The sequence below is a fragment of the Candoia aspera genome, chromosome 6 (genome assembly GCF_035149785.1).
Source record: "Candoia aspera isolate rCanAsp1 chromosome 6, rCanAsp1.hap2, whole genome shotgun sequence".
NCBI lineage: Eukaryota > Metazoa > Chordata > Lepidosauria > Squamata > Boidae > Candoia > Candoia aspera.
The window spans coordinates 23492407-23506030 of NC_086158.1; the positions used below are offsets into that span (position 1 = coordinate 23492407).

Below are 13624 nucleotides of genomic sequence, written 5' to 3' on the forward strand. Positions count from 1 at the left end.
AGCTGCTGCTGTTCCCTTGTGTTTCAGAACATGGAAAATTTTTAAACTTAGTTTAAGTTTTAAAATGGCAAAAAAGTTATTTCTGCAAAACTGCTTTTTTCTGTTTAGAAAGAATATTTTATTTGCTAAGGGGCTGTAGCTCAACAGTCAAGCTCATGTTTTGTATGCAGACAGCCTTATGTTCATTCTTTGGCATTTCTAAGTGGGCTACACAAGATTCCCATCTGAAACACTAGTCAGTTGAAGATATTGGCTTGCAAACAAGGAACTGAAATGGTTTTGACATTTTCCTCTGTCCCCCAGCAACAACATTTAAAATAGCTCCACCTGGGGATGGCTGGCTCCACCTAAGATAGCTCCACCTGGGGATGGCTGGTGCCACAGCACCTCTTAGTGATTGTGTTCCATCTCCACTTGGATTTTACATTTGTTTTTATGTATATTTTAATGGTAATTTTTAGGTGGTTATGTTTTTAGTGTTATTTTATTGTAAACTGCCCAGAGTCCCCCACTGGGGGAGATGGGCGGTGATATAAATTTAATAAATAATAATAATAATAACAACAACAACAACATTTAAGGTACTTGAGTTGCTATCATTGTAAAGCAGTTGCAAGGAAGTACCTTTATGTAAAAGAGTATAAACCACTGTCTGTCTGTGCTGACTACATTCAGCTGTATTAATGAACTCTGATTCTTTGTTAGAGATACAAGCCTAGCTACATCTCAGGCTAGAGGTTCACTTAGGCTGTAACAGTAAATCACAGTGAACTTCAAGATTGCATGTCACATTTCCTTTGGTGCAGCCACAAGAAGATCTTTTGGTTTATTATTTATTAAATGCATTCAGCTGATCCTAGCTATGGTTAATAAGGGTATCATTGCATCTGAATTCAACCATGAGTTGGAAATAACTGACTTTTTCCATTTAGCTTCATGATCTGGACTCCTAAATATGCAGTTCTAATTGTTACGAGCAGCTTTATTTTTAGTGATTCAAAAGGGAAGAAGAACCAGAGATTCTCTAGTCCATAGTGGCAATATTTGTACCATTTTCCAGCCAATATCAGTTTCACAAACAACAGAAAATACTTTCCAGTGTTGTGATGTGCAAAATAGGCCCTCTCCAATTTGATGAAACCAGATTTTGCCCAGTACATTTTCTACGATGCACTCATCCCTTTTACATCATGGGAATCCTTGCTTCATTGAACAGCATGGTTTACTGAATTAACTCAGTGCTTATGTTGGCGATCATTACCCTCATTTCCTTGTTTCTCTCTTGTCTGCTTAAAAATTGGAGTTATAGCTTTTGGTTTCTTGTTTTGAGAAGCTTCCCTTCCTTTTGCTTGGTGCACCTCCCTGTATTATTGCTCCATGGATCTAGAACTCTGATTCTTGACTTGGATCATTATTAAAAGAAGTACAAAATAGATGGGTATTTCAAAGCCTAAGGAAGTGTTATGAAATCTTCTCCCCTGAAGTCTCTTATTCTCTGTTCTTTAGAATGCTCTGGATACAGAGATTAGCCAGACAACTTTGTGAGGCTTTTGATTGCTCCAACACATTAACCACCCTGAGCATTGCTAGGGATGTAGCCACTTGGCAAAGGAATATCTGACATGGTGCTTTGTTAGTTGTTGTCTCCACTTTCTGGCAGTGATTGACAGATGGGAGAGAGAAAGAGAGTGATCACATTTCTTATCTGTTGCTTTAAAGCAAATTTCCACCTGGAAGTGGAAATCTTAACAGGAAGATGTTACTTTTTACTCAGGATCCGTGGACTTCTCCACATGAAGGAAGCAATGGAATGCCAAAAGCAGCCCTATGTTTTATCGATAACAATAATTTACTACAACATATGCATTTTCTTGTGATCCAGATAAAGAAATTGAGTTCGACATTTCTGCTTTTTTTGCCTTTCAGTGGAGTCCTTTAATCCTCAATCCCAGTTATACTATCATGCATTTTCTAGGAGCCACAAAGGTAGCCTTTATTTAGCATGCCCTTCTGCGCTGGCTGGGTGCCTATTTTTTTTCTTTTTCTTTCTGAATCGCATGGTCTCTTACTGCTATGCCGCTTTCTTTCCCATCAAGCATTTGAAACTTTTTGCTGCTTCCCACAAGTTCTCATGTGATAAAAATACACGCTTTTGGGCCATGCTAGCTTCTCACCTGAGGATATGCCTTGCAAGTTTGTCATGTGCAATTAGGAAGTGTCTTGTAAAACCCCTTTTGCCTCAAGGCAGGCTGCCTCTCTAATGAATTCTTTTTTCTTATACATGCATGAACTCATAGTGAGCTCCACCTGTTTTGATCAGCTAGGTGTGGACTTGCTGCATTCAGTGGCTTTCCTTGATTTGCTTGGGATTTTCTTACCAGTCATTGTTCAGATAATGTGTGCGAATACAGCAATTTAGAAGCGCCTTTATGTAAAACAGGCCACATTTTCAAAAATCTGTAGTATCTTCTCTCATTTTCTCTTTTTTCAGAACAAGCAACTAATAGGACTCCGAGGGCTTTTTAATAAGAACCCCAAACATAATTCAGTGGAAAACGGTGCTCCTTATATTAGAAAAAGGTCACTTGGGGACCGAATTCTCCGACGTACAGCCAGCGCTCCAGCGAAGGGCAGGAAAAAAAGCAAAATGGGCTTTCAGGAAACCACTGACCTTAAGGAAAGTGTATCTGAGACATTGGACTTGAAAGAGAAGGAAGGAATTTTCAGGCAAACAAGCAGAAGTTTACAATTGCGTCCTATCTCCATGCCAGTTGATAAATATCTTCTGGTGGGCTTGCCACCACCAGATCAGGATGCTACCAGAGTTGCTGAAGTTTCCAAAAGTGAAAGTACATCTGGTGAGTTCCTACTAAGAGGCTGTCAAGATAATAATTTGAGAAATTTGGAGTTTTTGATGAGGTCAGCTCTGTGCATATTGCTTGGAAATTAGTCCAGTAGGATGTACAAACATTTATAGATACATGCTATACATACTTCTCCTTCCTCTTACTATTTACTCTTCTGTATATTTGTTTTGCAGTGTGATCCCCATTCATTTTCTCTACATGACCAAACCACCTTATTGCACTTCTTTCATACTAGTCCTTCATTTTTCTATTCAAACCACATCCATTCACCACCTATTCATTCTTCTCATTCTTTGCCATCCACTTAAGAATGCCATTCCCACTGCATTCAACTTGTTCTTATATCCCTCCTGACATAGCTAACTCTCACTTCCATATAACATAATGGACAGAAGCATGCTTTTAACACATAGCCATTATTGCTTCTTTTCTTTTTACAACAGACCATATACCACCCATTACCTTTTTACCAGCATTTGCATGTCTTAAAATGTTTCCATCCATTTCCCCATTCTCCCAAAGTATACAAATGTATCTACTTGCTCTAATTTTTCTCCTTCATGTATAACTTGCAGTTGTTACTCCGTGTTACCTGTCAAACATAGCTATGTTGATCTACATTTTCAGATCCATATTTCCTGTTCTATTATATATTCAAAGTGTCGGCCAACAACATGGCATCATCTGCATATGCATTTGCAGCTCCATGCAATACTCCTCTATTTTCACCAGAAGCATCAGGTTTCCCATGTGTTTTGGTCAGACTTTCAATAGAAGAAGCAGCTTGGGTAACCATGAGCATTCATTATGCATTAATCCATCAATATTTTAAACAGCCAAGGAACACCATAAATTCTTGTCTTATTCTCTGCTCAATGTTGAACCATTTGCTAAGGGTTCCTTTTATTCTCACACATGTTTTACTTCTATCATATACTGCTCTTATCACAATCAGCAGCCAACTTTCAACTCCATATTAATGGAAAGCATTTTGTAATTAAGGCCTATGCACTAAATCATGTGTTTTTCCTAAACTGACAAATATATAATACACTTGCTTTTTTCACATTCACTCAGACTTTGGAAGGTTTTGTTGGGTAGGTGGTTGGTGGGGTGTGTGTGTGGAAAGAAGTGAGTGGGGCAGGGAATGAAATGACAGAGAACAGATAGTAATGCAATGGCTGCCATGTACATTTGCTGAAGAGTCCAGTTCGACTAACAAGATTTACTCTACTGAGAAATATGCATGGCATAGCAGATAACTGGCTTGTCCATTTATATTTCTAAGATTCTGATTGTAAGAAATTAAAAGAATAAAGATAGTACGGTGGTTATAAAGAGTGGTCTGCTTCATAGCCTTGAAAGTCTAGAATACATTTTAATTCCTAGAATTGTAGATATGTAGGTATAAAAGGATTCAAAATGTAGCAACACTTAGACAGACAGACAGACACAGTATATATATATATATATATATATATATATATATATATATATAGATAGATAGATAGATAGATAGATAGATAGAAAGAAAGAAAAAAGAAAAGCGTATTTGTATGTTATTAGAAATACAGGAAATTTTCTGAGTTCATGCTGCATGGAATGCAAGTGTTGGGTGTATAATTCAAGAGTCCTGATAAGTATGCCTCTTGTTTGCAGATGGTGTTTTAACAGAGCTATTTTGTTCTGTCTTTGTTTGTCATGCTCCTTTTTAGTACAAATCTGAATAGGAATACATCTGAAGGTAATTCCATATGTCTAGACTATGATACCTCATTGACTTTCTTTATACAAATATTACATCATTACTGCAGTGATGTAATAAAGCATTGATGAAAAGCTTCAGTGAAATGCCTCCCACTATATATTTTCCCATTTTTTTCACATCACATAGGTAATTTGTAGTAAATATACAATCACATAATTAATTTTTTTCCCACAATTGTGACTGGTTTTACATTCTCCATTTCTATGTGGCTAAAAGAATCATAAGAAAGTAAGATATTATTTATAACCATTTTTTTTTGTTTTCTGTTTGAATTGATATAGCAGAAAGTAGAAACAATGCAAGTGAGGATTGTACAGATGTGAAGAAAACCATCTCCTCCTCTGAAAAAAAATCATCTTTTACAGAGTTTTCATACCTGCTTAAGAAAGATATACCCAAGTCTGGTAGATGTGATACTTTTTGTCCATATGAAAAAGGAGAAAGCCTAAACTTTGCAATTGGGATAGCTGAAACCTATTTCTCCACTGAGTATTGGAAAAGTAATCTTTCCAATGAGTTTGTTCATGTAAAGGAAGACCTTGAAAGAAAAAAACATGAAGACATAAGTTGCATGGATCAAAAGACACTGGAGATAACTGCACTTTGCAAAGAAAAGAAGAAAATAGCAGGAAATTCTCTTCCTCCAGGAGATGAAATAGCGAATATTGAATCTCCCCCGATATTAAATACAGCTATAACCAATTTGTCATCAACTGAACCATCATCTTCTATTTGTTACGATGTGTCCAGTTTTAATGATACCCCAGCCATCCCTGATAGTGACATTTCTCATCTGATTAGTGAGGTCTCGGTAGCTGATGAGAGAGAGAGGAATAATTCTATCTCAGTGCTGATAGAACAAGTTGATGTCACAAGTGACCAAACTACCTTAGCTGTTGTTTCAAGTCCTTCTGTAATTAATAAACAGAACAATAATCTGAAGTCCATACATCTACCATCTGCATCACTGCATGATCAGAACATCATTTTGGATCGTAAGTCTCTAAACTTAAAACCAGCTGGATCAGCAACTGGTTCAACAGCAGAAAATACTATGATATCCACCCCGAAGACAACAGGGTGTTCTCTGTACACAATTATCCACGAGGCCTCTCTTTCTCCAGTTTCTCAGCCTGAATCAATGAATGCATTTGTTTGCAAAGATGCAACCCAGGATGCAAAAGACAGTTGCATAAATGAGGGTGCCAAAGACACTTGCTGCATTTTACCTGTCACCATGCAGAAAGCAAACCCTAAAAGAAAGTGTGTGACAAGCTGGGAATTTCTCAGCAATAGCAACTCCTACACTTCTGGCAGCTCAGACATACAGAATTCTATAGTTGTCCCAGTCACTTGTGCAAATTCTACGAGTAGCAGCCTAATGGAAGCTGATGCGGAGTTACAAGACCTCTTGATAACTGCTTTTGAACATAAGATGCAAGATATGAGCCAAGTTGCTTCTCCTTTGAAGCTTAAGCATGGTCAGGATACACTATACTATAACAAAACCATATGTGAACACCTAAAGAGCATGGACTTTCACAGTGAAAACCTAGTTGAGGATTTAAAGTTTAAGAATGGTAAGAATCAGCATCTTCCATACCCATGTCACCAGAGCTCTGATCTTTTGTACAATAATTGTACACAAATTTCAGATACACAGAAGGAATTGCTAAACATTCCTCAAATAGCCAGCATCAATGCTGCTCTTAAGCCTAAGAATGCTCTGCCTTCACCTTTTCCTGGAACTCAGAAGCAACCGAGCCCTTGTAAATCGAAAAGTCTTGGTGACTTAACCTCAGAAGATATCTCATGCAATTTTGAGAGCAAGTACAAATATATTAGTAGAGGTTTTATTACATCCGGTATGAGAGACAACATGGTGGCCACTCTGAAGGCCAAGAAACCACCGACTACAGACACCTTGACTGAACAGCTGCGAAAACTCGTGTCTTTTGATCAGGAAGAGAGTTGCCAGTCATTTTGTTCTAAGCAAAATGATGATTGCCCAAAAATGCTGGTCAGAAAACTGTCATCCAGAAGTCAGAGCAGAGTGAGAAATATTGCTAGCCGTGCCAAGGAGCGACAAGAAGCCAACAGACAAAAACTTTCTAGTGTTAGCAGTAATGTAACAGACATAGTCCTTCGAAATAAGTCCCCAGTACTGCCTCATATCATCAATAGGCATTCCACTGGATCTTATATAGCAAGCTATCTAGACAACTTCAACACAGATGACCTGGAATGCAGAGGGGTCCCAGAAGGTGCATGTTCATCTTTGCGTTTGGGATACAGTGACCAGTTTTGTACAGATGACTCTCTTTTAGAGACCAAACCAAGTGAAGAAGACAAACCAGAAATCTATTTTCTCCTAAGACTGTAAATTGTATAAATGCATATCTTCATTGTTTACAGGCTCTCTCACTGAATGAAGGATTTATCAGTAAGCAGTGCATCCATTAGCATTTAAATTACTCCGATTTTTTGTTTTGTTACTGCTTGAATCTTGTAATTAATTAGTATGTCCATTTTGATAAAGGTTTGTGTAGATAGATGTGGTGAAACTTCATGTATGTTTTTTTCAGTTTTAGAATCTCTACACTTGTTGCTTTCTGTATGAAGTGAATCCTGCTGTCCTGTCTTTGCAAACCACATACAACAGAATTTGGTACAGTTGTTGGTCAGCATGTAATGCTGTGTTTACTGCACTTTTTAACTTCTAAAGATTTTTAGAGTAATTATAATTCATCATATAATTCTCTCCCTGAAGAAGTAATTACATTATTTTTAATCTAATGCCTTTTCCAGATTAAAAACTGTCCTAAATTTAAATTTCATACCTCCATCCATATTTAATAGATAATAATAAATTCCCTACACTGAGGCAAACAGAACATTCATTCACAAACTGCAGAAACATTCATTGTTTGCAAAAAGTTCTGTAGTGCTTATTTTAGTTTGTCAGATTATATATCCCATTTCTTCTTCTGTGGCTGCTGCTCTAATTATTTCAACTAGACTTCCAAGAAATCCAGTTCTTCCCCTAATTGTTGCTTTGCAGCAATACAAGTGTGATTTAGTGCGACTAAATACTCATGTAAATTTGTTTGCTGGATCTCCATTTCATGGTAGAGATTTGTTTGTTTTGACATCAGCATGTTGGAGCACAGTAAATAGTGGATATTCCCCCAAAGAATATCCTCTGAAGTGATGTAAAGATTCATGCTTCTTTCATTGGCTGCTTGGCTGTTTGAATTACATGTCACTGTGATGTCAAAGAGCTCAAGAGTTCAATTGTTTTCTGTTGCTGATAATGAATAAAGACAAGATCGGGCCAAGCAGTTGACAAAGTTGCTTTGCAGGACTGTGTCCATGCAAATCATTAAAGCAGCTGCGTCCTCTAGCAGCCTCACACAGTTACTTGGAAGACAGTTTCCAGCTGTCTGCACACAGCAGCCTGAGTTGAAATGTCACTGCTGCATTTGCCCCTTCAAACAACTGGTTAGTGAGCATTCCAGAGGATGTGGCTCCTTTAATCCTTTAAGCAGGAATTCATGCTAATACACTTGCACAGCTCTGTTAAAGACTAGTGATTTCTTAGAAGTATCTCCTTGTTCTTAAAGGACGTGTCCATACTTTACAACTATATTAAGGTATGGCCACAACTGCGACCCACAGAAACCCACCGCTGCAATTTCAGTTTAAGGAAGAACACTAGCAAACTATATGTATTTGCTTTCTCATCTACAGTAGAACCTCATTTTTAAAACATGCAGGTATCTTCACGCTAGTTAAGCGGTGTGTTCACAGAGGTCAGTGCAGATGTAATACTACATAATTTCCTAGTGACGGCATATACAAACTTCTATCTGTATACTGTCCTTACCTTTGACCAAGATACAGTGTTCCAAGTGAGGTAGCTGTGTTTAACATGAACCAGGATTATTTATGTCCCCTATAACCAATTGCTGAAAAAGGAATTTGATAATGAGTTTTCTAGTTCCTGGTTTCTAAAGAGTCTGGCTGCTTTTAGTAGTTTCTTAATGATGGTGCCTGTGTGTGTGTGTATGAGGAAGGGTCTGAAAGAATTAATGTTATGTCTTCCCAACCTTTTCTGTGAACTGTTTCTATTTCCTTGGGGCCTGCCTTTAAGGACATAAAGGTGAGGTTGAAGAAATCTTGCTTTTCATGAATGTTCTGTATTTGGCTATGAATGTATTTGAAATGCAGTAGCAAAGTGGTATGCAATAAAGAATACAGCTCCACACACAACAGGAGAAACAAAAAGCTTTACCATGCTGTGGATTTCAGACAAGGGCTTTTTCTAGTTAAGGCTAAGGGTGGAAGGAGAGTCATCGTGAAATCACCCCAATATTATGTAGTGACCATGTAGCAATATCCTTGGAGATTCATCTGCATTGTGTAATGACAGATCTTGTTCTGTGTAAAAGGTATGTACTAAAAATACACACCTCTTTTGTAATATAGGATATTATTTGTATTCATGAAAGGGAAACCTTAAATAAATTTGTAATACCCAAATATATGTTTCTGAGATATGAATTAGAGTGATGCTGTCATGTAAATGGGAAGTTTGTAATGGGGGCGGGGTTGGAAGTTGTCATTTACAGTCATTTATCTTCAAGGAAAAGACCATTTCCAATTCACAAAATGGGCAGTCAATTAATGCGACTCTTTGCAGTCTAACCAACTGATTTTTCTTTGTGTGTGTGTGTGTGAGTGTGTTTTAATTGAAATTGTAATTGATACTTGGAAGTACCTAGCATTGCAATAAACCTGCATATAAATATGATTTATATTTCTTAGCATGCTTTTGCAGCAGAATTCATTTGTCAAACTTAGTTTTAAACTTTGCTGGGTGGGTGATTTACATCCAATACTAGTTACTTGAACAACAAGCAGTATTAATTTATTTTGCACCGGCACACACAGACTATTCTTTCAGAATAGTTTTAAAGATGGAAAACAAATGGCACAAATTTCTCTTCTGCTCATTCAGGTTTTGTATCAAAACATCCGTTCTTTGCACTAGAAAAGTAAGCTGCGTTGTCTGTGTATAGTGTGTGTGTGTGTGTGCGTGTGTATGTAAGAGAGAGAATAAAAACCTGGATCTTTCCCACCATACAGAAAGAAATGGGTACACAAATTAGTTACATTATTTGATGGAATAATTTATAAGAATCATCTCCATTGTGGTAACCATAGGAAACAGACATATCCTAAAATCTGAAAATTAATTGTGACTAGATTCATGGGAAATGACATGAATACCATAATTTCATGTTATATAATACCTGGAGGTGGCTCTGGGCATTGCTTGATAAAACTGATAGCTGTTTATTGTTTTGAATAAGATCCATGTGATAAGAACCATCATTTGACATTGTTCAATATCTTAATTTTGAAAGGATGATGCCTTCAAAAACTGTTACTCTTTACGTATACTATCTTCTGATTTTAATACAGAAAAGAAGATAGCTAGAAATATTTTTAAAACCTCAACCCTGGAGTTACTGATGATGTCAGAAAATAGCCTTTCCCATTCTGATGTTCCCTAAATGTGTTCAGTTTCAGATCCCATTATACAGGCATTTGAAGGATGCTATGTTTGGGAAGCTTATTTATTTCAGTGTACAAGTAGTTCTTGCTTAACGACCATTTGTTTAGCAACTGTCCTGAGGTGTGGCAGTGCTGAAGAAACTGACTTGTAACAATTCCTCGCACTTAGACCGCTGCAGTGTCCTCATGGTCAGGTGATCATGATTTGGGTGCTTGGCAGCTGTCGCACATTTACAGTGGTTGAGGCATCCTGCGGTCATGTGATCGCCATTTTCAACCTTCCTAGCTGGCTTCCAATAAGCAGAATCAATATGGAGCCGTGTGATTCGCTTAACAAGTGCCACAAAACATGGTTGTAACGTCATGTCTGGATTCACTGCCTCTCTTAGCGACCTAAATTCCAGTCCCAATATTGGTCATTAAGCAAGGACTACCTGTATGCTATTTGAATTAAACTTGGAAAAATAAAGTTATTCTATATTTATTTAGTTAAAAATTACTGGGCTATCTTGTCAATAGAACTAGTACTTGTCATATTCAAAAAGAATATTTTCGCTGAGGTAGCAGCTCTGTGACAGTCACAGTCTGGGAAAACTTGTATGATAGGCAAATAGGCATCTATTTTATTCTTATTTTTTGGTTTGTTTATACAGTAATTTATATTTTTATGGTTTTAATTGCTGATTTTATTGTAAACCGCCCAGAATCCCCCTTTTGGGGGGAGATGGGCAGTGATAGAAATTTGAAAAATAAATGAACAAATAAACTGCTCAATTAACAGAGAGCAAACCAACAGAAAGGCCAACTCTGAAACATTTGATTTTTATGAGGAGGGAATTAATTCTGATGGAAGAACATTTAGGGCTGTTTGTGGCCAACTACAATTTAAAATGGAATATTCAGGCCTGCAAAGCTGTAATTGAGCAGGTGGAGTATCATTTTAATGTGGTTATTAACTTGCTTCCATCTTTTTACTTGAATAGATTCTTATTTTAAAACAAATCACCTCTACCTCCCTAGGGTAAATGCAACTTTGTTTTAGAGAATTGCAATTCATCATTGCTGATTGCTGTTTGTTTATTTTCTGTATAACGTTACTGTACCATTTTTATCATTAAAAAAAATACAACAGTGGGGTTCAGTTTGTGAAAAAAATACTTTGCAATGAGTTAAAGCAAAACTGTTCAGTAAGACTTCAAAAACATGCGACAAGAAGACCACACCAGATCCAGGAAGGCACAGCAACACTGGTTTAAGTGCAGTTCTTAGGGTAAAATGTCTACCAGAACTTACAGAGCAGCTGCATTTTTGCTTTACAATCAAAAAAGTAAAAGATTTACACTTGGGGAAGAAAGATAAAATAGAGAGTAAATGCGAGGGAGCATCCACTGGGGACTTACATGGTGTGAATAATATATAAATCTGTCAAAACAGGCCAGTGAAGGTTTCCTTCCTTTGTCCAGCACAGAATGGATGGCTTCCAACTGAAGAGACCAAAAGAGAAAAGACCAGGACAGCTGATGAAAATGCTTTTTTCCACCTTCTGTCTGGAGATAAAAAGGGACATAAAGTTTGAAAGCAAATCTAATTTTGAGAGGAGCAGAGTGCAACAAAACCAATCCTAAGCAGAAAACCTGGAAGCAATATAATTAAATAAATAAAATAAAATCTGGAAGCAATGTAATTCGCCCTAGTGAAACCAAGATAGGAAACTGAACACTAGCAATTAAAGAGGAAAACTCTGAAGTAGTACAGAAAACGTATTTTATTCACTAGCATACCATATACTAAAGAAATTATGCAGATAACAAGATGCTAAACTGGGCAAAACCCAGGGAAGTAGAGTTGATTAACTATTTGGTCTGATTTTTACCTATATTGGTTTTCTACAGCTTGGTGCAAACAGAACTGTATAGTATTTATTTTTTCATCAATTGTGGATCCTTTTTGACAACTGTAATTAAAATGATAGCACTTATTCTCTTTATTATCTGGGGAAAGGGCATGGGCCTTTTTCTCTTTCCTATCCTCTCTGGATAAGGATAAAGCACATGCAGTTAGAATTATCTGACAATAATAGATTATGGCAAAAGCAATCAAAATTATACAACCACAGACTAAATCATATCTCAGAGCATGGCAATGCATTTGCCTATAACAAGACCAGGATATGAAACTGAGTCACTGTTTAGAGGAAAAATGATTAGAAAGCCACTATAGAGAATATGTATATCATTTGGACCTCTATCACAGACTGAAAATGATGTGATGCACATCACAACTTCTAAATACCCTATTTCGATGGGATATAGTATGCATCCAGAAAAGACTGGGAGAATAGATTTTGTTTGAAATAGAATGACAGGTTCGGTTATGGCTTGAGTCCTTGTTACCTGCAGGCCTGTCTGATTCAGGTAGAATCTGCCTTCCTTTTTGTGGTGGTCAAGAGGGTGAAGATTCTTCACCACCACCACCCTGCCATGTTGTTTGGAAAAAATCCTCACTGGCAGCTCCCTCATTCTGGAATAGCCTCCCCCAAGTTTAGGCTGCCCCCCCCATTATGCTAATGTCCCAGGATGACTGTCCTTTTCCAAATTTCCAACAAGCCTTTAGAACAGAAGGTCCAGCTTAATTGGAGGCAACTGCACAGAGGGCATATGGATTTAGTTTGGCTATAGGATGCTTTCAATTTTTGTATTTGTTTTACTTGGTTTATGGCTTGTTTTGTTCTATGACCCACCTAGGCGTTTTAGAATAGGCAACACATAAATTCATGTCTAAGTTTTTTTTTTTTGCTTTAAAAAAAGCTTTAAAATGTTCTAGTGAGGATTTTTAAAAATTTTATGTTACTATTTGAAAATAAGTCAATTGACCAGACTTGCAAGATTATGTTGTTATAGCCAATCTCAATAAAGGTAGTTTTAGGTTTCCTGTGGACTTGATTTCCTGGTCTACCAAGTAGGGCCAACATCAGTCTTGGAAGTCTGATTGCGCTGTACCTCCTCTTCTTTTTTATACTCCAGTGAATCAGGTGGCATCTGAGCTGCTTCTGAATGTCATTTCTCTGGACTTAAAAAATGGTTCAGCCTCTGTTCTTGCATATTCCATCAAGGTTATCTACATTACTTTCTACAGTTCTTTAGCAGATCGGCAGTAGGAACTGAGGGGAAAGGTGGTGCTGTTAAAATAGTTTATTTCTAGGGGAGTCTAACTTAAAGAACAGAATTATTAATCTGGGTGTTTCCATGTTTTTTCCTGCTAAGCTGGTTAATAAAATATGTAATATTTCCAGTAGTGTCATTTTGTCTTATAAAGGGTTAGGTTTAGAACTTTTTGATGTATTTTTAAAAGATTATATTTACCTGTTACTGTACAAGAATGAAACACTTTTGTGAGATCAAGGGGCAAA

The 13624-nt window shown here is 37.1% G+C and overlaps 1 protein-coding gene across 1 annotated transcript in view; it reads left to right on the forward strand.

Moving 5' to 3' along the window:
- The window catches only part of PLCH1 (phospholipase C eta 1), a 106768-nt gene extending 98290 nt beyond the window's left edge, over positions 1–8478 (forward strand). Inside the window, exons 21-22 of the mRNA XM_063306531.1 lie at positions 2492–2858; positions 4917–8478. Of these exons, the coding sequence (XP_063162601.1) occupies positions 2492–2858; positions 4917–7018 (2469 nt within the window). The 3' untranslated portion in view covers positions 7019–8478. The remainder of the gene's footprint in view (positions 1–2491; positions 2859–4916) is intronic.
- Positions 8479–13624: the final 5146 nt, after the last annotated feature.